This window comes from Arvicola amphibius, chromosome 11 (assembly GCF_903992535.2).
Source record: "Arvicola amphibius chromosome 11, mArvAmp1.2, whole genome shotgun sequence".
Lineage (NCBI taxonomy): Eukaryota > Metazoa > Chordata > Mammalia > Rodentia > Cricetidae > Arvicola > Arvicola amphibius.
The window spans coordinates 74,765,662-74,789,845 of NC_052057.2; the positions used below are offsets into that span (position 1 = coordinate 74,765,662).

Sequence of the window (24,184 nt, forward strand, 5' to 3'; positions counted from 1 at the left end):
GACCCTGCAGAGAGAACCTAGTCATAGTCTAGAGCAGAGACTGCCCTGGACAGCATTCCTGACAGCAGCTACTTCCTGGGCCTGTGTAGGTAAACAGGAAATGCACCCTCAACCCCACAGCCATCCTGCTAGCTCCAGAATGGGTTCTTTGCTGTGTCTCCCTGCACTGTAATAGAGTCCTTACAGTGCCGAGCATGCCTAGTGCAGCTGGACTCCCATAATGACCCTGGAGGGTCCTCTCCTACTGGATTACTGAATAATTGCCCACGGAGTCGCTGTTCTGGGTCAAGGTTCTCCATGCAGGAACAGATAACAGACGGGGTCTCCTTCAGAGGTGCAGGGGCTCCCACAGAGGTACCATGGGGAGGGAGCTTGTGGCCCTGACGTGAACATGGTTTTAGAGACCCAAACCCAAGTGTATCATAGAGGACTACTATGGAAGAGAGGACGGGAGATGTTAGCAAACGGAAAAGAAGACAGTTCCTACCCATTAAAGCACAAATCAAGCACTGAATCTGACTCCAGATGTAGTGGAGAATAAGAAAAGCCAGAAGTGCTAGGCAGATTGCTAACTCCTGTGAGAAAACGAGAAGAAATCTCACTGACATCATCACACATTGCTTCTCCAACATCATTCAGACAAACTTTTTGCCGTGAGTGGGAGACCTGCTATGTGTTCCTGCACATGTATTCCTCGTGGGGAAGCTGCTTTGCCGCTAAAGAAAACAATTCCTCCTCCTCAAATACGGACATCTCCACTCAATTTCTAGACTAATCAGTCCATCTCATTGGTTTTGCTGCTTTCTAACCTAAAATTGGCCCTGGAAAGGTTACTTTACAAACATTGACTTTTGTCGTCTTGCGTCTGTGAATGAAGATCGGGTATAAAAGCATGGCACTCCTAACTCTCCGAAAGGCTGTCCTTTTGTTTCCTTGAAAGGCTGGGGTCCACTTGAGCAGATACAATAAAATCGTGTTGCTTATTGTCCACTGTCACCAGGTGGCCCATGAACACTGAGTGACAGCTTCCTTACTATCCAGGCAACACCCACTCCTCACACCTAACTTAGGAACCCCGTGTCTGGGGTCACTGACATTCTTCCTCGGAAAGAACCTGTAGATGTGTTCTATTGGCTCATGGAGACATGCAAACATCTAACCAAGCCACAGAAGGAAGTCTTGGACTTCAAATTTTCATTATAAAAATAAAAATTTATCAAGTTATATTATCAAATTCTATTTTTTTAAGTTACCAAGAGACCCTAAAAAAATGGAGGAAACTCTCCATGTTTTCCTGCCCCCAGGACACAAGTTTAGGAAGCACAGATTTAATGGAGCCAAGACTATCTGGCCATGACAAGCACATTTCTGAAAGGCATGAATCTCAGATTATGTTACAGAGCAACTTTAAACCAATTTAAATATTGGTGATTGCTAGGAATGACTCCAAAGCAGGCGATTAGTCTTTGGAAGCCCAAGAGGAGAGCCTAGAAGCCGAGTAAGGGCGAGTGAGTTTCACAAAGAACCAGAGACGCCAGCCAGCCAGTCACTGCAGATAAAATGGCTTTGCAGAGCACGCCTAAGGGCTACACTTGCTTGCACCCCATCCCTGGGAAGCCTGGGATGAGGTCACCCATGGGCAAAGGGAGTTCAGTTTGGTTCTTTGTTTATTCTAGGGTAGAACGCTAAGGTGCAAGCCAGCATTGGAGGAGAAGACATTGCTGCATTTGTCCAGGTAGTGGCTTCCCTCTGCTCCCTAGAAAGCCCTGCTCTCTGACTGCGCCTTTTCCAGCAGGATTGTAGCAGGTGTGGGGAAGCATTCAGACAGAAGAGCTTCAACACTAACCTGAGAAGTAGCTGCAGGCGAACTAGATTCCTTACCACTCACTGCTGCCTGCTCATTGGCTGCGGCTCCTGCCACTCCTGCCGATTGCGTACTGGAATCCTCAGCACCAGGAGGCCCTATTTGGCCCAGACCTTCACTCCCAGGAGTGCAAGGCGGGTTGGAGACGGTTTTCCGGTTTTGGCCTTTATACCAACTAGGGTAAAACAAGGGATCCGCAGTTTCCGCTGCCGAAGGGCTTGGAGTTTCAGATTGTGTGGTCGGCTGAGAGCCAATGGGCACCACCTCCCTCTTAATCAGAACAGATGGGGTCACAAGTAAAAAAGAAGAGGAAAAAGTAGTTGGTGTTATTTCCCTTTGGGTTTGACCACCCTGAGCTCTCTGGGGGGATGCTCTGGCAGAATGCTGGCCACAGCGCTGTGTCTCTGACAGGCATCTCCACGCTTCTGGGCTTGCCACCCACTAGATGGTAGCCCAGGTAGGGAGGAAGCAGAAACCTCGAGTGAATTTTGCTTATAAAATACCTCAGATGGCAAGTCAACTCTGGCATTATGTGTGGGTCCCCAAAACTGATTTAAAAAAAACCAATGCGACCTAATTAATCAAACCCAGCCCTCATTACTGTCTGCCCTTCTTTCAATGCCAGCGCGGCCGGGATGTTCAAAAGGTCAAGGAAATAAGAAGTGTTTTATCCTGGGTTCCTTGGAAACAGAATACAGATTGCAATTCCATGTCTGGGTTCTCTGTGGTGTCCTGGCTCTGTCATCTCAACCCACAGAAGCAGAACCAGGACCCCTTTGGATGAGCCCGCTTTCCCCACCACACTCAGTGTCGGGGATTCTGTGCACTGAACGGTGGCCTTCTAGAAGCCCCAGCAGTCCCCACTTGCCTAGGATACCTTTAACCACACTCTTTAAAATGACAAACAGATGGAAAGCCAGGCTTTATTTGCTTGTCCACCAAAGGAAAGATGAAGTTGTGCTTCAGGGGAAGCTGCATGAACTCCTGCGGTTTCTCTGTTTACTTCCTCTTTTCTGTACATGAGAGTCAAGGCTATGAGGTGGAATGGCTTTCATTTCTCACCTTGTACAATTTCTACAATGTGCTCTGCGTTTTCATTGACTATGCAGCAAAAGGTAGACTACATTCCCACGAGCAGCTCTGATTTCCTGCATACACACCTGCACACACATGCACACACACACATGCACACACACACACGCACACGCACACACACACACACACACACACTTTCTTGGCGGAGGTTGTCTCAGATCTGAGAGCATTGTTGGTATAAAAATGGCATTACATTAAGTCTTGCCAACCAGCTGTAATGGTGATGAACCTCCTCAGTCACTTAGAGAGCGTTTCTCCCTGGTGTTGTGACTGTGCTGACCTCCTCTTGTCTTATAGTAGGATATGTTGTTTAGAGCATTTGGCAATGAGGCCATTTGACAGGTTACCTGTGTCATCAGGACATCTGCAGCAGGTGGCATGGACGAAGGTGGTTCTGGAGAGGAAGCAAGAAGTGGCGTCGGGGACTGGAGCTCTGAGGTAAGCTGAGAGGGCTCCGGGGCTTTTTCCAGGCTCTCCTCTTCCCCCGATGACTCGATTTGAACATTATCTACCTCTTCTACTTCCGCTGCATCCTCTCCTTCTCCTCCTTCTTCTATTTCTCCTGTGTCCTCTTCATCTTCCTCTTCTAGTGAGATAAGATCATTTAAAACTTTTTATGACTACGATGGTAGCCATGGAAACAGTTAATGACTAGCACCTAAGCTCGGGGCTAGAGAAATCATGTCAATTGACGCTCGACAGTGGTCCAGGTCATGCTGAGACCTTGCGCTGCTCACATTGACCACGGCAGAGCCAATATGAAGGAAGCATTGGCTTGCTTTTATCCCCAGTACAAAGTTATCCCCTGCCCCTCACATAGCCTCACTCACAGAGCCTGACACATTTCTACCACAGCCACCATATTTGCAAGCTTCCGCACAGATCATAATAATCCATTAGGAAGACGTGCCTCAGAACGTGAGTCTGCGGGGATGGTGCAAGCTCACGGCATAGCTAGCGGTCTAGCCGGCTGCTGTTTTCACCCCTCTTTCATTCTCCTATGAGTCAAGGCAGTCATAGCTGGAGCCAGCTCCAGAGTTACTGTCTCCCTTTCAAGTATTTCATCAGGAGAGTTTTAAGAGTGGGAACTCTGAGCCAAACGCGAAAGCCGCAGTTACAGCTCGTGGACCCTATCCTATTTCCATGCTCTGGCTGATCTGACCTGCCAGCATCTCACCCTCTGTGTGCTGGCATCTCTACCCCAGATGCCTTCTGTCTTTCCTTTCGACTCACCTTGAAACTTTTTTCCTTTACACTACTCTGATTCATATTCTGGGGGTAGAGTTGAAGTTGAATTATCACCATTTATGTCAGTGATTAAGGACTCCATTACCCAGTGTCAAACTCTTGATAATGGCATTAAAACACTATAAAAATAAACAGTCAAGAGCTATGTGATCCTGTGGTGAGACTGGGCCTCCCAACGCTTTGTGATCCCTGTGAAGTTACAGATGTCCATCCTTCGGGGTTTCGTACACTCCCCACTTTCTCTCACTCAACCGCTTCCCCACAGCAGTTTGAAACAGCTAGTTAAAGAAATAGCACACCTCTGTAAAAGTCAATTTCACGTATAATTTTTTCTTCTCTATTGAGGTTGACTGTGAAGTGGTTCATGATCTCATAACCCTGTTCCACTTTGTCCATCTGAAACGCCTTCGACGCTTCCGCGATCCTGCAGCAAAGACAGGTGTCATTCTCTGTCACTGGCTAAAGTCAGACAACCTTGGGCAAAAATGAAAAAGGGTGCTGTTCAATCAAATAGAAAGTACTCACTTTTGTAACAGGGTCTTGGCATTCTGGGAAAGCAAGAAAGATAAGCTTACTTGGCGTGTTCACATTAAGTTGGTGAGATCTAATCCTCTGTTTGTGATTCAGAAACTCCTAGCTGGGCTTCTAGATGCTACCCTCTCTACTTAAGCAATACCAAATGGAGGAAGCCTTTAGTTAATGAAATGGATTTTTAAATGCAATGTGGGTAGAATACAGAAAACTTGCCTTTTGGGTTTGTGTTCTTGGTGGCATAAAGCATTACCTGCAGGAACACAGCCATTTCCGGCTCGTCCATGAACTGGATCCCTGACTCCACCAGCTTTGACACATTCTCCAGGTGGTCAGAATACTTCCGGATCAGGGCTCGGACGTGCTCCAGTTTCTCCTCCTGTGTTCGGGTGATTGCTTGGGTCATTTCGGTCTTCCTCTCCTCCAGGATGCCGTACAGGTAGTCGAACTTCTCACACAGGTCCTGCTTCTGCTTCCTGCAGCATTCCTGTTAGATGGGTCAGCCGGTGTTAGAAATGGTGTGTGAGAGAGTCTAGTGAACTCATCATCTGGACACGTTAGGAGACAAGAGCGTCTACTGATGGAACAAAATACTCCATCACATTGCTTAAACAAATCAATGCTCTCTCGCTCTCTCTCTCTCTCTCTCTCTCTCTCTCTCTCTCTCTCTCTCTCTCTCTCTCTCAGGCTCTCGTCTCATCTCCGTCTCACATCGTCTCTCCTCTCTCTCTGTTCCTCTCCTCGCATTCCCTCTCTCTCACTCTTTCCCTCTCCCATCATACCTCCCTCATATTCCTTCGTGCCCTCTCCCTCATCCATCGTCATCCGCGCTCTCTTTCTCTCTCTCTCTCTCTCTCTCTCTGTGTGTGTGTATGTGTGAGTCTGTTCATATCCATGTGTGTGGGCATATATGTGCCAATACATGTTTACGTTTGTGCACGCGTGTGAGCATATGTGTGCCAATGCATGTATAAGTATGTGCACATGTGTGTGGAAGCCAAAGATCGATGGGTTTTTTTGTGTGTGTGTCTCTGTGTGTGTGTGTGTTAGTTTCTGTCCACCATATGTTTTAGACAGTATTTCTGCCTCTTCAGTCCTGGGATCACAGGTTCCTTTGCTGTGCCTGATCACTTGTGCGAGCGCTGAGGATTCGAACTCAGGTCCTCACGCTTGCATGGCACGCGCTTTACCAACCGAGCCATTTTTCCAGCCCTGGTCTTCTTCATAGAAATCAGAACAGGTTTTACATTCTATTTTATTTAGATTGCGCATACGACAGGCCATATTTGGCAAGGGTAAGTGAAGAAAAACTACGTTCCTTCCTAATTTGTACACACTCGCCTCCCTCTTCCCACGTGGAGATTCTGTAGTTTCCCACAGGCCTCTGCACCTGGGATTCCCTTCTCCAGCCCAAGCAACAATGCAGCCAAATTCGCTGTTTTAGACTACAATTCTATTCATGCTTTTTTTTGTTACGAATCTCTTGAAAGGAACCTCGCCTCCTCTCATTTGTGACCCTTATTATCCGGAAGCAGCAGTGACGTGGTTGGGCCCTCGCAATTATTGATATATCCATATGGATACGATGCTAGAAAACTGTCAAGAATTCTGAGGAGGGTGTAGATGGCTACAAGCCAGCCTTATGCAAACAGTGTGAACATAGCAGACTTATTGGGGACTATTTACATTTAGTGCCTAGTTCTGGGTCATTAGGAAAGTTTTTAAAATACAAGCTATTGACACAGAAGCCCATCTCCAAGTGAAATAAAAATATCACAAGAAACTCACAAGTTTTATTTAAATCATGGCTTTGCTTTACATAATTTTATGGATTTGAGAATGATTTAATATTCATGACTTAATGGTTTTATTTGTAAAAAAAAAAAAAAAAAAAGACACAATGTTGTAAAAGTAAGTCTGCTGGCCTGGCCTGGCCTGTCACCTGGGTTTCCTGTCCTTTTAAGAGACAAGCCCTGCCGGGCGGTGGTGGCGCACGCCTTTAATCCCAGCACTCGGGAGGCAGAGGCAGGCAGATCTCTGTGAGTTCGAGACCAGCCTGGTCTACAAGAGCTAGTTCCAGGACCGGCTCCAAAGCCACAGAGAAACCCTGTCTCGAAAAACCAAAAAAAAAAAAAAAAAAAAAAAAAAAAAACCAAAAAAAAAAAAAAAAACAAACAAACAAAAAATGAGACAAGCCCTGCCCACTCCTAATCTCCCTCTTCCGGCTCTCATTCTCTCTGTTGGCACCCATGACACATACGTGCATCTTGCATATCGTCTATTTGCCAAACACTGCTGAAAAAAGACCCTCCCTCTAGTCTGACTCTCACATTGTGAGACTGATACCTCTTAAGTGCGCGTTAAATCATTGCTAAGTAACTCTCCAGCTGGCCCATTCCTCTCCCTTTGCTTTATCCAGCTAGCTCTTTCTATCTCTGGATCCAGAGCCTTCAGGGCTGAGAACAGGTTATGAGCCACAGTCACCTCATCTAGCTCTCCTGCCCTGAGAATTCAAGTAACTTGTGTCTGACACCTCTGACCTCACCATGACCAAGTTGTTGACAACAGGTGTGGCTACAAACAGGAGATCCCGGCCTCCTATGCTCCTCCTTTAACATAGGGTTGACGTAGGGAGTGGCTGCCTACAGGATACTTGGTCTAGGGTGTGTTCACTGCATATTCCTGCCCCACACATTAAATACTTTTCTCAGGAAATAATGGCTTGATGTCTCAAGTATCAAAGCAAGTAACCGTTCTGGTTGCCCTTTGTGTCAGGTCAAAGCCGTCTTGTGCCTTCTCCCCCGCCCCTTTTGTATTGGGGTGTAAAAGTGTATGGACACTAAGTGCAGGTGAATTCAGCATTCAGTGTTCGCTGCTGAGCCTCCCTCCTGGTACTGTCCTATGTCTCTGTGTTTCTTTCTTCTCTCTGTTCCTCCTACCTAACATTTCTAATCCTCACGCCCTACTCTGGAATGTACGAACCTGCCCTGACTGAACCGCGCAGAAGTCACCCCAAAAAGGTGGCTTACGACATTTTGCATCCATGTGTCTGCAGATAGGAAACTCTGAAGGACCTGAAAAAGCATGATTACACCATTTTTCTCTCCTCTCTACAAAACCTTATTTCCTTCAAAGATTTCCTCTTGCTTTTACCATGGCACCTTATCTATTTAAATAAATAGACTAAGGCCAATTTTTCATTCTTCCTCTCCTGCTTCTAAATAGTAATTGAATTAAGATACTGGTTCATGGCCAGGTGGTGGTGGTGTACACCTTTAATTCCAACACTCAAGAGGCAGAGGCAGGTGGAGTTCTCTGAGTTTGAGGCCAGCATGGTCTACAGAGTGAGTTCCAGGACAGCCATAGCTGTTACACAGAGAAATGAGAGAGAGAGAGAGAGAGAGAGAGAGAGAGAAAGGGAGAAGGAGGGAGTGAGTGAGTGAGGGAGGGAGGGAGGGAGGAAGGAAGAGGGAGGGAGGGAGAGGGAGGGTAATGTCCTGCAATCACGAGAACAAGAGTTTGTATCCCCAGAACCTAGTAAAAGCTGTGCAGGCGTGCCAGCCCGTCTGTAACCCCAGCAAGTGGAAGCAGTTTCCCTGGAGAAACCTGGCTTGTCAGACTAAGCAGAGTGGTGAACTCTGGACTCAGTGAGAGACCTTGCTTTGGAATATAAGGTAGAGCAATTGCTGACGATACCTGATACTGTGTACACATGTTCACACACAGCCCCACACATATAAGAACACACAAACACAGCCATGTAAATACTCACACAAGTATATCTCAAACACACACATTTGCTAAAACTGGACAAGTAATTGAAAAAAAAGAAGCTTTGTATGGAAAAGTAATAGAGTGTTTTTTATCTAAGTGATGATTATGCTAAGATGTCTGGCAGCAAGCCCCAAGAACATATGTGTCCCTGCCTGCCCTGTCACTATGATTACAAGCATGTGTCTCATTCCAGGGTTTTCTTACATAGACTCTGAGTATCAAACTTGGGTCTTCATGCTGACATGACACACGCTTTACCAACTGAGCTGTCTCCTCATCCTTAATGGTCGGGTTTTTGTTGGTTCAGTTTTCCTTCCTAAGTACTTATTTTTCTACAAAATTAATGTTGCACACTTGATTAACTGTCTAAATACTCTATTAGATAAAGCATTTCCCAAAATTCAGTGTCCTTGTGTAATATTAGTTTAAGATGTTACACTCATTTATGCTGTAGAATATCTGTTTAATGATGCGAAGATGTGTTGCCCATTTTTATGTTGCATTTGTTTAACTCTGTGAAGCTGTGTTACTTTGCCTGTCTAAAGCACCCGATTGGTCTAATAAAGAGATGAACACCCAATAGCTAGGCAGGAGAGAGGGATATGTGGAGCTGCCAGGCAGAGAGAATAAATAGGAGGAGAAATCTAGGCTCAAGAAAAGAAGAATAAGAAGAGGGAGGAGTGAGAAAAGGAGGAGAGGAGGAGGCCAGGGGCCAGCCACCTAGGAGTAAGAAGGAAAGAAAGGTATATAGAATAAAGAGAGGTAAAACGCCCAGAGGCAAAACATAGTCAAAGAGAAATGGGATAATTTAAATTAAGTTAGAAAAACTGGCTAGAAACAAGCCAAGCTAAGACCGGGTATTCATAAGTAAGAATAAATAAGTCTCCATGTATTTATTTGGGAGCAGGGTGGCGGATTTCCTACAGAGGGAGTAACAACTACACAGCATCATATATGTTTAGGACACGGCTATTTCCCAGCATTATGTGACCACAATGAAACATTCAATAAATTCTTGGGAAAATAGGGGTTTGGAAGATGATCAAATGGCTATAAAAATTTGCATCTATAAATATTTGACTTCACCCAAAAGCTTCCATTTCATTTGTTTAGAGAAATAAATACTTAAATGTATGATCCAAATCTCTACTTCATCAACCCTTCCAAAGGAAGCACCGAATTACAACTATTCAAAGTTATGGGAACCACTTAATCTTGGGACAGTTTTTAAAAAGATGATTTGTGATGGTAGTGACAGGCCAGACTGGATAATTGATGGTATCTTTCTGACGCTACAGCTCTAAGACTCTGTAACTTAGAAATGTGGAGACAGGTCTAGTGTTCTTTAGGCTACAGCATCCCCTGCTCCATTCCCAGCTGGTTTCAGAATGTCATCTCCCGAAGTAAGACAAGACGTCAGACCCAGTTTAGGCTTGTGCTACCATGACGGGAAAATTCTGAAGTGACTATAACCGCTGCTCTCACCATGTAAGGAGCATAGCTCCGCGTCCAAAATAGCCTGAAGATAAAACCTCAGCCTGGCCACTTGTCGCTGGGCACCTGTGGCTCTACCACCCACTCGTGTCTCCGCCACATTCCTCCAGCGCTTATCTGGACACTTGTGCAGAGATGCAGCTGTATGTGAGACACAGCACTTCAAAGTCCATTCCACTCTCCCTCCCCCACAAAAATTAGAAAAACAGACATTGAGTTAACAATACTGAACAAAGAACCATCTTAAGAGGAATGAGGTTAGTAAGCCCGAGTGTTCATTCAGGGCTCCAGTTATAAAACTTGGAGAAGTGCCATGAACACAGACCAGAATATTTCTAGGATAAGAACAAGTTGGACCTTTATGCACAGATTGGGCTTCAGCCTCTGCTCCCTCAACCTGTGCCCTTGCTCATCAAAACAACTCTGTACTGGCCGAGGCTCTGGAGTCTCCCAGATGATGTTCAGTCTGTTGTGTTATTCCTTCTTGTGAGGAGGATAGCTAAGTGACATGCGGCATTTAAATAACGCTTGCTGTTGACAACCTCGACGTCAGGGCTTTTCTGGGTATAGGTGAACAAGGTGGAGGTTGGCCTGATCACAGGCCTTTTAAAACAGAGCATAGGAATTATAGTTAAAGCTCTCCATGTGGTTCTGAGGCGGCTCCTCCATCTCCACCTGAAACACCTAAACTGGCGAGAAGGAGCCATGCTTATCCATACCTCGTCTGCTCATTCCCACCTGGTGTTACCACATCTGCTCATTCTTGCCTGGTGTTTCCACATCTGTTCATTCTTGCCTGCCTGGTGTTACCACATCTGTTCATTCCTGCCTGGTGTTACCACATCTGTTCATTCCTGCCTGGTGTTACCACATCTGTTCATTCCTGCCTGGTGTGACCACATCTGTTCATTCTTGCCTGCCTGGTGACCACATCTGCTCGTTCCTGCCTGGTGTTACCACATCTGCTCATTCCCGCCTGATGACTACATCTGTTCATTCCTGCCTGGTGTTACCAGTTATTAAAAATATGGGACTCAGAAAGCTGGGAAATGCAGGGATACATAAGAAAGACATTGAAAATTGCCAGGCGTGATGGCTTATGTCTCTAATCCCAGCATTTAGGAGGCTGAGAAAGGACATTACCACAAGCTCAAGGCCAGTCTGGGCTACGGAGTGATAACTGGTCACAAACAAACAACAAACAACCCCCTTACCGCAGTTCTGCTATTTAAAGATTCTAGCCCTTTAGCATTCCCCCCCCCCCATGAAAGTACTGGTTAGACATGGTCAGGTATGAATCTGTATATCCTATACAATTCGTATAACCTTACGCTCATGGTGCTTTAAAAAGTTCTTATTTCCTTAATAAGACAAATGGCTGAAATAAACATGTGAGTGTGGGTAGATTAATCTCTCCTCAAAGAACCGGGCTTTGGACTCCGTGCTTTTGTGTGCTAAAAAAAATCACTCTTTCTCCTCGGCCTCTTTTCATTCTTATTTTATTTTATGTTTATATAGACTAGTCTAGAACTTCCAATCCCTCTGCCTCACCCTCCTGAGAGGCTGGAATTAGAGGTGCAACGTCACCAAGCCTGGTGTGAGGATGAGCACTTTAAATATGACCGCTGTCTTCCTGACTCGGAAGGAGTGATAGCACACCCTTCTCTGGGGCTCTGTGGAAAGACTTGGAACAGTGTGCCGAATTAGATGGTGTCACCATTACCAGTGAGAACGGGGTGATGGTTCTGACCTCGGCTGCTCTCCATACTGTCCCTAACTAAACCCTTCCTGCTGAATTAGCTTTAAACCTGTACTTTCTTGGCATGTTCTCAAGTGTAACTAGAGACGGCTGTTTCCTGCTGAGACCCCGGCTAGCCTCTGTGACGGGTGACCTCTTGTCCTTCCTAAACACAGCCAGGGTGAAGTTGCTTCCCTTGACCAAGACTTCAGTGGTCCACAGGACTTTCCACACATCTTTTAACGTCTTTTTCCCAGACAGGAAGCCAGCCTCTCCGCAAAGACATCTCTGGGGCAGCACCACAGCTCTGGCAGGTGGCTGGAGACTGCCTCGTTCAACACAAGCAACAGGCTATTTATACACACCAGACTCAACGCAGCCTCATCTTGGTGTGCTGATTCACGGCTAGTGACTGACCTTCACTGTAAATAAGCAGAGAGAGAACAGTTTCCATTGCCCATGTCTGAATCGCTTACATGCTTCACCAGGAGAAAATATTCCCTCTGTGAGTGAATCTCCATATACCAAAGATCTTTTCAGTAACAGGAGCGTGGAGAAGAAAGGAAATTGATTTCAATGATGTGTAAATCTAAGATGGGCTAATGATAACTAATGAAATCTTGAAGCCATCCCCTCAGACATGAACTTAAACTTATAATAATAGACTTGACCTCAGTAATAGGAAGGTAATGAGATCACACACTTCACGCCAGGTACCGTGCTAAGCATCTTCATGCCTGTAAGCTCTGCAGAATAAGTGTGATTATCACCTTTCATGCTTATAGTAACATAACTGGATCTTAAAAACATAATGCTTGGTTCAAAACGCAAAGAAGTCACGATGCCGTAACATTGGTGAAACTCAAAGGCTGTGATGGTTTGCTCTCACATATTTGGATGGTTGGTCCCTAGGTGGTAGAACTATTTTGGCAACGGTTAGAAGGTATGGCCTTGTTGGAATAGGAGTGTCACTGGGGGTAGGTTTGGAAGTTTCAAAAGTCCACACCAGGCCCAGTCTCAATCTCTCTCTCTCTCTCTCTCTCTCTCTCTCTCTCTCTCTCTCTCTCTCTCTGAAACTCTCAGCAAGCCCCCCATTAACTACTTCCTTTTATAAGCTGTTTTGTTCATGGTGTCTCTCATAGTAATAGATAAGTAACTAAGACACATACATAAAAAAAATACCTATTTTATGAGAATGCACACAGAGACGATCCAACATGTCGGAACTGTTATCTTCAGGAAATGGGGACAGAAGGAAATAACAGGCAATGAGAGAGGCCTAGCACGCAGCAATGAGAACTGTGTACCGGAAGCTGAGTGGTTAGTACCCCAGCCTGCTAGCCACAACTGGGGAGATCTTTCTCCTCCTTGGGGTCCCCCATGATGACTGTTATGAGGGCACAGCTGTGCAGTTCACGCCTTTACAAGACTTCCTGAAGCACCATTAACAATTCTGAAGACTGTTCCGGTTTCCACCAAGAAATCTTGTTAAATAAAAGCAACAGTGTCCCCTTCCATTGCCGGCAGCTGATTGCCTTGCTAAAGGAAGAGCACACACAGTTATTACTGCCTGAACAACTATGGCAAGAATCTACCTCATCAAGCCATGAGGTAAGTCCCCTTAAGTGCCAGGAAGGAGGCCATTCTATAGGGGAAGAACGGAACATTGTGATGGGGTCTCTAGTGTGTCACTGAGACCACCCCTCGCCTGTAGGGCTCTCAGGACTGGTTTGAGTCCCTGTGAGTCAGCTGACCTACCTCGATTGTTTTACAGGTGTCTTCCAGCTGGCTGATCACTCCCTGGATGCGATCGTTGCTTCCCACAAGCACAGCGATGCCATCACTGAGTTCCGACTAACGAAGAGAAAACAGACTCCAGTTATTAGGGGTTTCCTAACCGTGGATGATCGTGGGCTGGTCACAGCATTATCCTCCGGGGGGTTTAATCCCTAAGGAGTAAACAAGCCCACAAACAAGCTGGCGGATTTCTCCTGAGACACATTCTCACCGTGGACGAAGAAATGGTGACCTACATTTCCTGTTTAGGCTGGCAGGGTGGCTCAGTGATGCCTCTCTGGCCTCTGGCCCCAGAAAACAAGTCTGAGGATGAAGATGGCCAAGGAAAGCCAGAATGTTCTGTCATTATTAATTTAGGTGTGTATTAACTGATTAAGAGGTAGGTGTGATTGTGACCTCCTCATACAAAACCCAGGAAATGCAATTAATCCCATCTAATGACTGAGGTGGGGGACTCGTCGTGGGAAACCTGGGAACCTCTTGATACCGTAAGCAAATGTTGGCTCTGTGTGAGACAAGGTTCTATCCTTTTCATCCTATTATTGCTGGAGATGTGGATTCAGTTAAAAACACAGAGGACAATTATACGCTATCAATAATAGTATATTGAAGCTGGAGAATTCTAAATAGTTCATAACTAGGACAGTGTGACAGACTCAGATATGTGACATTGGGAACTCAGAATGAATTGCCTAGTGCAGCTCAGGACTAATTTTACTTGGGCAATAAATGCAATAAATAGTTATCTATTGGGCACATGTATATTGCAATCCTACTATGCTAATATAGTGCAGAAATGTTCATAGACTGTCACACAAACTTAGACTGTAACACGAGGCCGGCTTTAGCAAGGGTATTACAACTTTAAAATTCTTGTGTTCTTTAAACCCAACACGTATTCTTCTCTTCCTGTTTACCCTCCTCCTTCTAGGACATGGAGCCACAAGGCCCACTGACTGGGGACTTGGGAAGCCTGGCCCTTGGGCCTGAACTTTTCCAGGTTATTGAATAAGACATACAACCAATTTGAACCTGAACTTTTAAAGGAGGGGTCTAGGCCAAACCCTAGTAAGCCTGGTTGTCAAGCATTTGAAACTGTAGTTGAATCTACGTGAGTTTGAGGCAGCCTGGTCTACAAAGCGAGTTCCAGTTACACAGAGAAATCCTGTCTTGAAAATAACAAAAACAACAACAACAAAAACCCGCAGCCGTCTCTACATGTAGAGGTGAACACGGAAACCTATAGTGAATGTGAAGCTATGCTGACCGAAGAGGAAAGGCGTGGGAGTCCCACTTCCCGTCCCTCTGCCCATCCGTGGATCTCCGGGCCTCTGAGGGAAGTAGTCAAAAGTAGATACCGAACAGCTGTACCGTGCCAGGCCATGGGGGAAAGGAGAGGAGGAATCAAAGTTAATAAAATGAAGCTGAAAATAAACAACAGCAACAAAAGCGAATCAAGGTTGCTGGTTGCGAGGTTGTTGGCTGCGACAGGTGTCGCACGAGTCTGGCTTCCGAACTGATTCCAGCTCTGGCCTTTGAGACAGAATTGGAATCAGTGATTGTACGTAGAAGATGCGACTGCCCCCACCCCCGACGCATGTACCCCTTTATCTTGATAGACCCATGAGTTCTAGGCTGCTGCTACAGGAAGCAGGGCCCATGAGCTGGTGAGGAGATTGCACTGGGTAAGAATGAGGAGGCCCAGATCCGGCCCAGGCGACTTGGAGGCCAGCGGGAGGCCCAGACCTCAAGCCCTGTTCTGTCACTGTGTGCCACGGTTGTGACTCTCCCATACCAGGGCTGCGTGAGAAACGTGGGTGAGGGCGCGGGAACACTGTATTGATGAACAACCAAAATTCTTCTAGGGGAAAGTGAAGACCATCGAATTCTTGGCTGTAGTTAAACTCTGAGTCATCTTTAGCAGCTGGCACTAGACCAGCCCCCTTAACATAACGAATCTTCAGCAATCTCCAAAGGTCACAGAGAGTCACCCCATCCTTCTGCGCCATTTTCTAAACCTTAGCATCCTCCCTCTCCAGCCAGCACCTCAATCTTGGAGAGAATTGAATATGAGAGAAACTACAGGACTCCTTCCGGTGGAGCCACGTACAGCCTAGCCTGCCTTCCGCTGAGCTCCCGTTTCGGCTACGCAGAGTTGCTCTCGGGTGCTTAGAAGGGGCGGGCGGCGGCGAAGTGAGGTTCCTACCTTCTGCCTCTGGAACACATGGGTGAGGGGAGCCACCTGGCAGTCCTTGTGAGCGCCGAACACTTTGCACAGGGAGCAGGTGGGCACCTCGCAGTTCAGGCAGTAGATGTTGATGCGTTCCTCGTCGTGCTCCTCACACATGGGCTGCTCAGACTTTTTCTCTGGCCTGGGAGAAGGTAGGAAGATAAATATGTATCGACATCTACCGGTGGCAAGCATCGCAAACGCACTAGCCCTGACTACCCCCAACCCTAACCAAAAGACTCCCATAGTCTCTCATGTTCAATGTGGTACTACCTTTTTTTCTCAGTTGCTGTTGAAATCTCCTTCTTAAAAAAAAAACCCACAGGGCTGTCTAGACAAAGAATCCTTTTAGCAAGTAATGGATAGTATTTCTAAAAAGCAAAATGTAGTAGAACAGCTGAACTGGGAATCACCCGTGAAAAGAATTATAAGTATTAACACATGAAAGTTTGTTTCAAGTATACGTGTGGAGTACATACGCACACTGTGTGATGTAAATATCATTCAGATGTGTAAAGATGTAGTGGATGTGAAAAACATTCTCCTGTGAGTCATGCCTCAAGTGTTGGAGCACCCCAATGCTGTTGTATGGGATTCTCTAGCTGCAGTACCAGACCCAGAAGGTAGGGGGCGTGGTGCTACATGGCTACAGTACTGGGTAGAAGTCACATACAGGACACTGGTAGAAATAAATTTTGGGAAAGCTCTAGATCTTGTAAAGAAGTTTCATGAGATTCCAGGTCCAAGATTTTGGAACCTAGTGTTTGCAAGAGGAATCTCTCTCTGGTCCTGAAGCTGTATACGTTCATGAAATCTACGGCCTCCCGCTTTACCCGTTTATTTGGGACTCAAGTCGGGAAGCGTGGCCATGAACCGGCAGACTGCTTCCCTTCCCAGGCCTGTCTCCTCCTCCACCAGAAGGTGAGCCGCAGTCGGTGCTCTTATTTTTTGCTGTACACCTTGTGCCTAGAGCAGCGCTTCCCACACAGAGGAGTGCAGCTGAAACAGGTGTTCGATGAATGGCTGATAAAATCGAGAAGAAACTGAAAGTGGGAAATCCAGCATCAGCTGGGACTCGGGGGTTATCTGAGAGCGGGAGTCACAAGTTGGCCTCTGCCGGCTCTGAGTTGGCCTCTATGCCTGTACATGGTGTTAACTGCGGTTTTGCTGGAGCAGACTGGTGCATGCGTATCTGCTGGAACCCCCCCCCTCCCTGCACAGGCTTGCTTCCCTCCCCACGTCCCGAGGGCATCATGGCCAGCTTGTGGGGATGTGACGCCACAGAGCTCAGGCGATGCGGGAAATGGATATTGAACGTGTGGAAACAGCCAGAAGGTTATATTTTATTTTTGTTCATGATACAATGTACTCACTTTTTCCATAATACTTCCTTTATTTATTAGTATTTTGTTGTTTTGTTTTTCCTTCGTTTAGGAACATGGGCCTAGAGGCACCAATCTCTTCTAAATAAGAAAAACCTATGGACCACTTACACCAAATAACAGACCTGAAACCAGTTTGACACAGAGAATTGAGGATGTAAATAATTTCTGGTGGCTGTGGCTAAGCACACAGTTTTGGTTCAGGGCTCAGTACTGAAGGCTGGAAGTAGCCTCTCACTGCTCAGTACTATGGACACCTATAGCTTATTCTCTCTGGTCTCCTAGGTTGCTGGGGCTGCCATAGTGTTTCCTGAGGAGTGGACATTAAGTCCTGGTGAGGAAGTTCAGCCAGTCCCATTGTATTAAGGTCATCTGATGAGGAAGTTCAGTTAGTCCTGGTGTCGTTAAGGTGATCTGAATGCTTAATTCCAACTCAACTTCTGCATGTGTTGATGCATGCATGTATGTATGGCCTTAAATGCATTACTAAACCTTTGGCCCCAGTTTTCATCCATCTGGGAATAAGATGAAGTGTCTTCTAATTAAATGTGGCAGAATGAGCAGAGGCATTCATGCTTTCTGTGAGAACCTCCCAAATGAGATCAAGGAAATAAAAATATATAAAAGTAATAAACACAAATGTAAAATGGCAGCAAGTAGAAGAGGTCAGGCAAATGCTGAAAATTGGAAGCATCTAGACAAAACAGAGTGACTTTCTTCAGTTGCATTTCTGCTGATGGCCTGCCGGGCAGAAGCCTATCAGAAGCCGAGAGTCCTAGGAAGTTTTGAGAACTGCAGCCAGAATCTTTAGCAGAACCTCTATGAGCTATTGTGGAGGTGGGTGGCTATAAAGAAGGACTCAGGGGACATTTTAAGAGGTTGCATATGGAAATGTGGTTCATAAAAGCAACCATGTAAGCTGACAGATAAGACGTGGATGCAAGGGATTCAACCCTAGAGAGAGATGAAGGAATTTCCAAGCAGAGAGTAGGAGCCGGCAGTGAGGGGGCTCCCCCAGCCCTAACACTGGAAACAAAACCAGGAGATAGAAACATAACAGCAGCATACACTCGGGTGGGATTGACTCCGTGGTTAAAAGAACACTTTGTTGCTCTTGCAGAGGACCAGAGTTTGGTTCCCAGCATCCACAGGGTAGCTCCTAACCATGCATACCTCTAGTTCTAGGGGATTTGAACCCTCTTCTGGCCTCCACAGGTATCAGACACATAACATAGTACACATACATGCACGCCGGCAAAGCACTCATACAAGTAAAGTAAATAAATCTAAAAATGTTGTTCAAAAATAAACCAATAACACAATTATCATTGGTGACAAGCAGCAGGAAGTAGCTAGGAGAATTAAAAGTCATTGCATTTGGGGAGTGACAGTTTAGGGCATGAGACAGAAAGGCGGGAACAACCCTTACTAGAGGCCTTGTAGTCCTGCTTAAGGCTCTCCTAAAATTAAAGTGTTTATGTATTTCATTCCTATTGGAGCAGTTCAAAAGGGCTGGGAAATGTCTTAGTCAATAGAGTACTCGCCATACAAGCGTGAGGACCTGCGTTTGAGTCTAAGCATCCTTAAAAACAACCAGACAGTGTGGTGGCATGTGCCTGAGACCCTAACCCTGGTGACACCAAGGAGAAGCCCTGTCTTGCCAGCCAACTGTGCTCTCGTTCCGGTGACAGATCTTGTCTTAAAAAATAAAGTGGAGTGTAACAGAGCAGAACGTCTGATCAACTACTGATCTCCACACATACGTGCACATACACCTTCCCACACGTGAACATGCACACACGCATATCTCACATATACATGCGCACACATGCACACACACATGCATAAGCATTCAAAAACTTTGTTAGAGGGATAATATAACCCTTCTCAGTGGACTATTGGGAACACCTGATTCATAGGTAAAGCACTTGAACAGAGTCTAACACACAATACAAAGCCCTTTTGCTTATTATAGCAGCAGATTAATCTCTATTTTCAATGATAACATTAACCAAGTTAGTGGCTTCTCTTGCCCAACCCAAACTGTGGCTAGTGCATCACCATGCAGAATGCAAGCTAAGGCCAGGATTTGTCAAGACTCCAGCTGTTCTGTAAGAGGCCAGAGCTGAATGATACTTCAAAGTCCATCACAGTAGCCTTTTCCCTTTCTGTTGACACTGCCAAAAACTAGAGCTAGGGTTAGCTTATTCTGTGTGCCAGAGGTTATTCTAAGGTCTTCTAATATATCCCAGGCCTTGGGGTTCAAGTCTGGTACGACTTCCAGACTTCAGGAACAGCTAAGTTAGATGTGGCTAAGCCCTTCTAGGCAACTACCATGTAAGAAACACCCCAAAGTGGCTTGAGTTTAAGAAACGATGTAAGAATCTTATAATCACAAAATTGTCGGTCTTCCAGTTGGCTCTTGCTTTAGTGGTAGAGATTTGACTCATTGTTTTCGTACAGTTTGTTCCCCATCCTCTCAAGGGGCGTCAGGCTGACTTTATAGTAAGACAGGCTATGTCTTGTAGTTGGACTAACACAAGCTTTAACACTTCCTGTCCTCTAGATTTCATAGCAAATGCTGTTACAGTCATGTCTGGAATTCCCACCAGGTGAGCAGTGAGACAGAAAAATAACGGCAATAAATAGAACCCAGAAGCCTGTCTGTGAGCGGGGCATTTCTCTGCGCTGTGTAAGAGCGAGAGTTGCAGAGGCCCTGTTCTGGAAAGGCACTGTACGTGATACTGAAGCCATAGCCACATAAATGCCTTCTAAAAATTGTCTGGTTATTAGTTGCCAGGGTAATCTCATAAGGAGACAATGTGCAGTTCCAATTATTTTTTGAGATTATAATGTAATTACATCACATCATTTCTTCCTTCTCTTTCCTCCCTCCAAGCCCTCCCATCTACCCCTCCTTTCCTTCAAATTCACAACCTCTTTTTAAATTGCCATTATGTGTCTATATGTATGTGTGTGTGTGTGTGTGTGTGTGTATATAATTTCTAAATAAAACCTGCTTAATCTATACATGTTTTCAGGACTGACCATTTGGAATTGGGTAAACCAATTTGCGCACTCTTTGCTGAGAAAGACTATTTCTCCCACTCTCAACATCTCTTCGTTGCCTGTGGTTCTTTGTGATCAGAAGCCTCGTGGTCTTTCCCCACCCACTTTGGCATGTCTCTTCTGGTTGTTCATGTTTAGGCGATCATGTTGTGGGGGCAGCTATGTTGTAGCCTCTGACAAGTCTCACAGCAAACTCCCTGATCGGCTGGCTCTTCGAGTCTTTCCACCCCTTCTTCTGCAATGTTCCCCGAGCCCCAGATATGGTAGCGTTTCATGGATATACCCAGTGGGATACCGCTATTGAATTTCAACACAGTGAAATACAACGGAATCAGATCCGTAATTCTGGTACCATTTCCCTTCTTGTCAAAAGATTTGGAAGCAAGAGAAACAGGTGGCCGCAATATGTCATCAGCAATTCCCTCAATTCCATCTATAGCCTGATGCTAGCTAATTTAGCTCTGAATCTTAAGCAGAAACTAATGGGCATAATAATTGCAATAATTACACGTTAGATTAACGGAACAACTTTCCCGCAAAGGGCGCATGGCATTTGCAGCCTTGCAGATGTTCCGTAAGCACGTGCCCCATATAATAAGGGTCATGATGGGTCCATTTCTGCGTGATCTCCATACAGATACTGAGGTTTTGAACTCAAATGACCTATGCAGAGTTGAGAGAGGGCTCTTCACACTGTGCCTTCTAGGAATAAACTCAAGGGAAGGAATGGTATAACTTGTGTGGTGTGATGATAAGAAGCCTTTACAAATATTTCATTGAATGAATACATCACTCAGCAAGTGGGTGATAAGTCTACGCAGTCCTAGGGACACAGTCCGAAGTTTGTCTCCTCTCCCATTTCTGTAGATGAAGTTCCTGAAAACCAGTGTTATCTCTCGCCTTGAGCATTCCATAGAATCAATATTAGGACAAATGACGATGTCAGAGTGTTTGAATTGATAAGATTGCTGTTGTTTAGACAACTTTAAGGCAAGGCAACTGGGACCTGGGGTATTTGGGGCATTGATGTTTCTTGTCCTTATATACATGTCTGTACTTCCTGTAACATAGGATCTGGACTTACAATGAGCCTACAATGTGTCAATTTGTCTAAACTGAAGGTAATGCAAGGCTCTGGGTGGCAGGACACTTCTTCCAACATGACTGCCTTTGATGGCACACAAGCAGGCTCACCAGCTTCCTTCTCTCCTCCCTGAGCACCTCTATGTCTTTGGGAAGGACTGGCAGGGAAAAGCCTTTAAAGAACAACGTAATGCATCGATCCATTGAGCTGAAAGCAAACAGACAAAGCAGCCAGTCGGCTTGGCTCTCGGAGCTGCTCTTACCTGGAGGACTCCTGCTTGTAGATGTCGATGATGTTTTCCACGAGCAGGTTTCTCTGAAGTCCATAAACCCCATGTCTGTCTAACACCACCTCGTGTCTGCAGGAGGGACAGCGGAACCGGCCCCCTGACGCCACAGTGGTCCCTCCTCTCGTGGGTAAGTACGGGTTAGAGGCCTGTTCTTGCCAAGTGAGAAAAAAAAAGAACTGAGTAATGCCACGGGGAGCCTTTTGGAGACTATTTTCATGCTCTGACACTAGGCACAACAAATATGAACTCCTTAGCTTCCTGCAAGTGGTCCTGAAACCTGGGGCTCCCCACCCCCGACCCATAGCCAAACCTACAGTACACCCTAGTCAGCAAGAAGCATTTTTCTATCCCATGTTTTCATAACCCCAAGTTTCAACCAGACGCTCCAACACTCATACCCTGGCCAGTAACTCATTTTCAATTTTTAAACAGATTTGGTGTCTCTGTTTTGTTTTACTAACGACAAATACGGTTCTTAGAATTAAAACACAAGTGGATTTGGAAGTGGGAAGGGACTTGACAGCCAAACCTGGGGAAATGATTCAAACACACTGAAAACAGCCTCAGAGAGTGCTCTAAGGGAACCGGCTTTGACTTCAAACCCTTGACGCAGGATGGAGGGCACTCCACACCCTCCAAATTCCAGACAAACCTACCTGGAAGATGTCACTGGCACATTTCCTGCACAGGTTGTGCTGGCAGGGGAGAATGACCACGGGCTTCATGAACATCTCCAGGCAGATGGGGCAGATCAGTTGCTTTTCCAAGTTATCCATGGTCTGCTGCTCTTTGGAGAAAGACTTGTAATTCAAAGAAGCGCTCATTTCCTGGCCGTCCCTGAGGGTGCTGCCAGGGGACGGGAGCTCGTGGACGGACGGCTTCCACAAGTATTTCCTGGAAATAATTCCAAGGGCTGTGCGATCAAGTGTCCTTTATGTTTCTCTCTATGGAGGACATTGTTTCAGGCCCTGGTTCGGAGTGGGTGATGGAGCTGTTTTTAGCAACCCAAGGTCACATGACCCTCGGCCGACTTGTCCATATAAGCCCAGTGACAGGAGGATGGATTCTGACAGGTGACAGAGAGCAGGAGTCAACATTCTTGCCCTTGGGAGTAAGAGCGTGGGTGGGGAGGGGATTACAAGTCCCATTTAGCAGGGGTTCTGAAGGGAGGGCAGTCTACAGCCCACAGCTGTCCACAACACATGCAAAGGCACAGGCCTAGTCTCAGAGCCATGCCCTCCTGGAGCGCTTGGAAAGAACTTGGTGACAGGCTCCTTTGGAATGCAGCCCTGCAGTGTAAACATTATACAGTGCAGTGTAACTGTATAAGAAACGTTGTTTCTTCAGACTTCAGGAAACAAGCCGCCCAAAGTAAGGTGAAGGCAACTTCTTAGGTGACAGCAAGCAGAACTTGTTTGCAGATCTGCATCCTGATCTCACAGGGCAGTCATGTAAAAAGCCGCTCTTGATATTAAGTTTTTCATCTCTGCCAAGATGGCAGTGTAAGGGAAGTTCCTATTTAAAGGCTGAATTCAAGATGCTATCACCATAAAAGCACCTACAAAAGCCTCTCCTTTTTGCACATGTCTATGTGTGTGCATGGATGTTCACGTGTGTGTGGGTGAACATGTGCACATGTGTGTGTGGGGAGGCATGGGGCTGGCTTCCTCCATCGCTCTCCACCTTCTCTGTAGAGACAGGATCTCTCAGCTGAAGCTAAAGCTAGTAGGTAGGACTAGTCCGGCCTCATCTTGCTGAGGGGATTCCTCTCTTTTCCATGGACTTACAGGTGGGCAGCCACATCCAGATGGCACTTACATGAGTTCTGGGGATCTGAACAGGAGCCATCACACTGTGCAGAAGTGTTTTATCCACTAAGCCATCTCCCCAGACCTCTTTTAAAAATTAACCAGTTGTTGAGTACGTAGCCCTCCTTCCCACTTTTACCCTGTACCTCCCAGGCGACATACAGCACAGCACACAAAGAAAATCTGTGACAGTTTTTTAAAAAAATCTAGCTTAGTTTACAACAGCATTCCTCAATGGAATAGCAGCCCGTATATGAACTGCATGCTATAATTGCATTTTATCATGTGTTAGAGAAAGATAGAATCCTACCCATTGCCCAGTCTTGCTCCTCAAGTGCCTGTGTGTTTCCCCCTCCATCCAAGGTTCTTTTTAATAAAATAACAGTATCCCTGATAATTTCTGATATTCTTGCTCTGCTCTTGCATCATAAACACAAATTCTGACATTTGCCAGGGATCTGTAAAGGCTATAATTGATATGGACTGTACATAAAACTTTTTAAAATCAGACAGAAGGTGAAATAGAAATTCATGTCATTTTTAAGTGATGAATTTTTAATCTCATTTCTCTATGATTTCAAAAGTCCCAAACAAAGCACAGAAATCCCCAGTGTGCTCTTAAATACACTAAAGGGCAGGTCATTGTGGCTGGTCATGCAGAGTCTTGTTCTAGATGCATGGACAGCTTATTTGCAATTTGTAAGCTCAGTTATCTAATAAATTATGCAAACGCATAAACATTGGGTGTGGGAATCTTTGAAGGATTCTCTCCAAACTTCCA

General features: G+C 45.8%; 1 protein-coding gene across 3 annotated transcripts in view; it reads right to left on the reverse strand.

The window, feature by feature from the left end:
* Trim55 (tripartite motif containing 55) overlaps window positions 1-22,419 on the reverse strand; it is a 37,873-nt gene extending 15,454 nt beyond the window's left edge. Inside the window, exons 1-9 of one of the 3 annotated variants that reach the window (XM_038348055.1) lie at window positions 22,252-22,419; window positions 21,569-21,741; window positions 15,748-15,913; window positions 13,503-13,598; window positions 4,992-5,225; window positions 4,733-4,755; window positions 4,507-4,631; window positions 3,307-3,545; window positions 1,847-2,134 (exon numbers count right to left, since the gene is read on the reverse strand). In XM_038348055.1, the coding sequence (XP_038203983.1) occupies window positions 1,847-2,134; window positions 3,307-3,545; window positions 4,507-4,631; window positions 4,733-4,755; window positions 4,992-5,225; window positions 13,503-13,598; window positions 15,748-15,913; window positions 21,569-21,741; window positions 22,252-22,419 (1,512 nt within the window). The remainder of the gene's footprint in view (window positions 1-1,846; window positions 2,135-3,306; window positions 3,546-4,506; window positions 4,632-4,732; window positions 4,756-4,991; window positions 5,226-13,502; window positions 13,599-15,747; window positions 15,914-21,568; window positions 21,742-22,251) is intronic. The other 2 variants (XM_038348056.1, XM_038348057.1) reach the window with 2 other exon arrangements.
* Window positions 22,420-24,184: the final 1,765 nt, after the last annotated feature.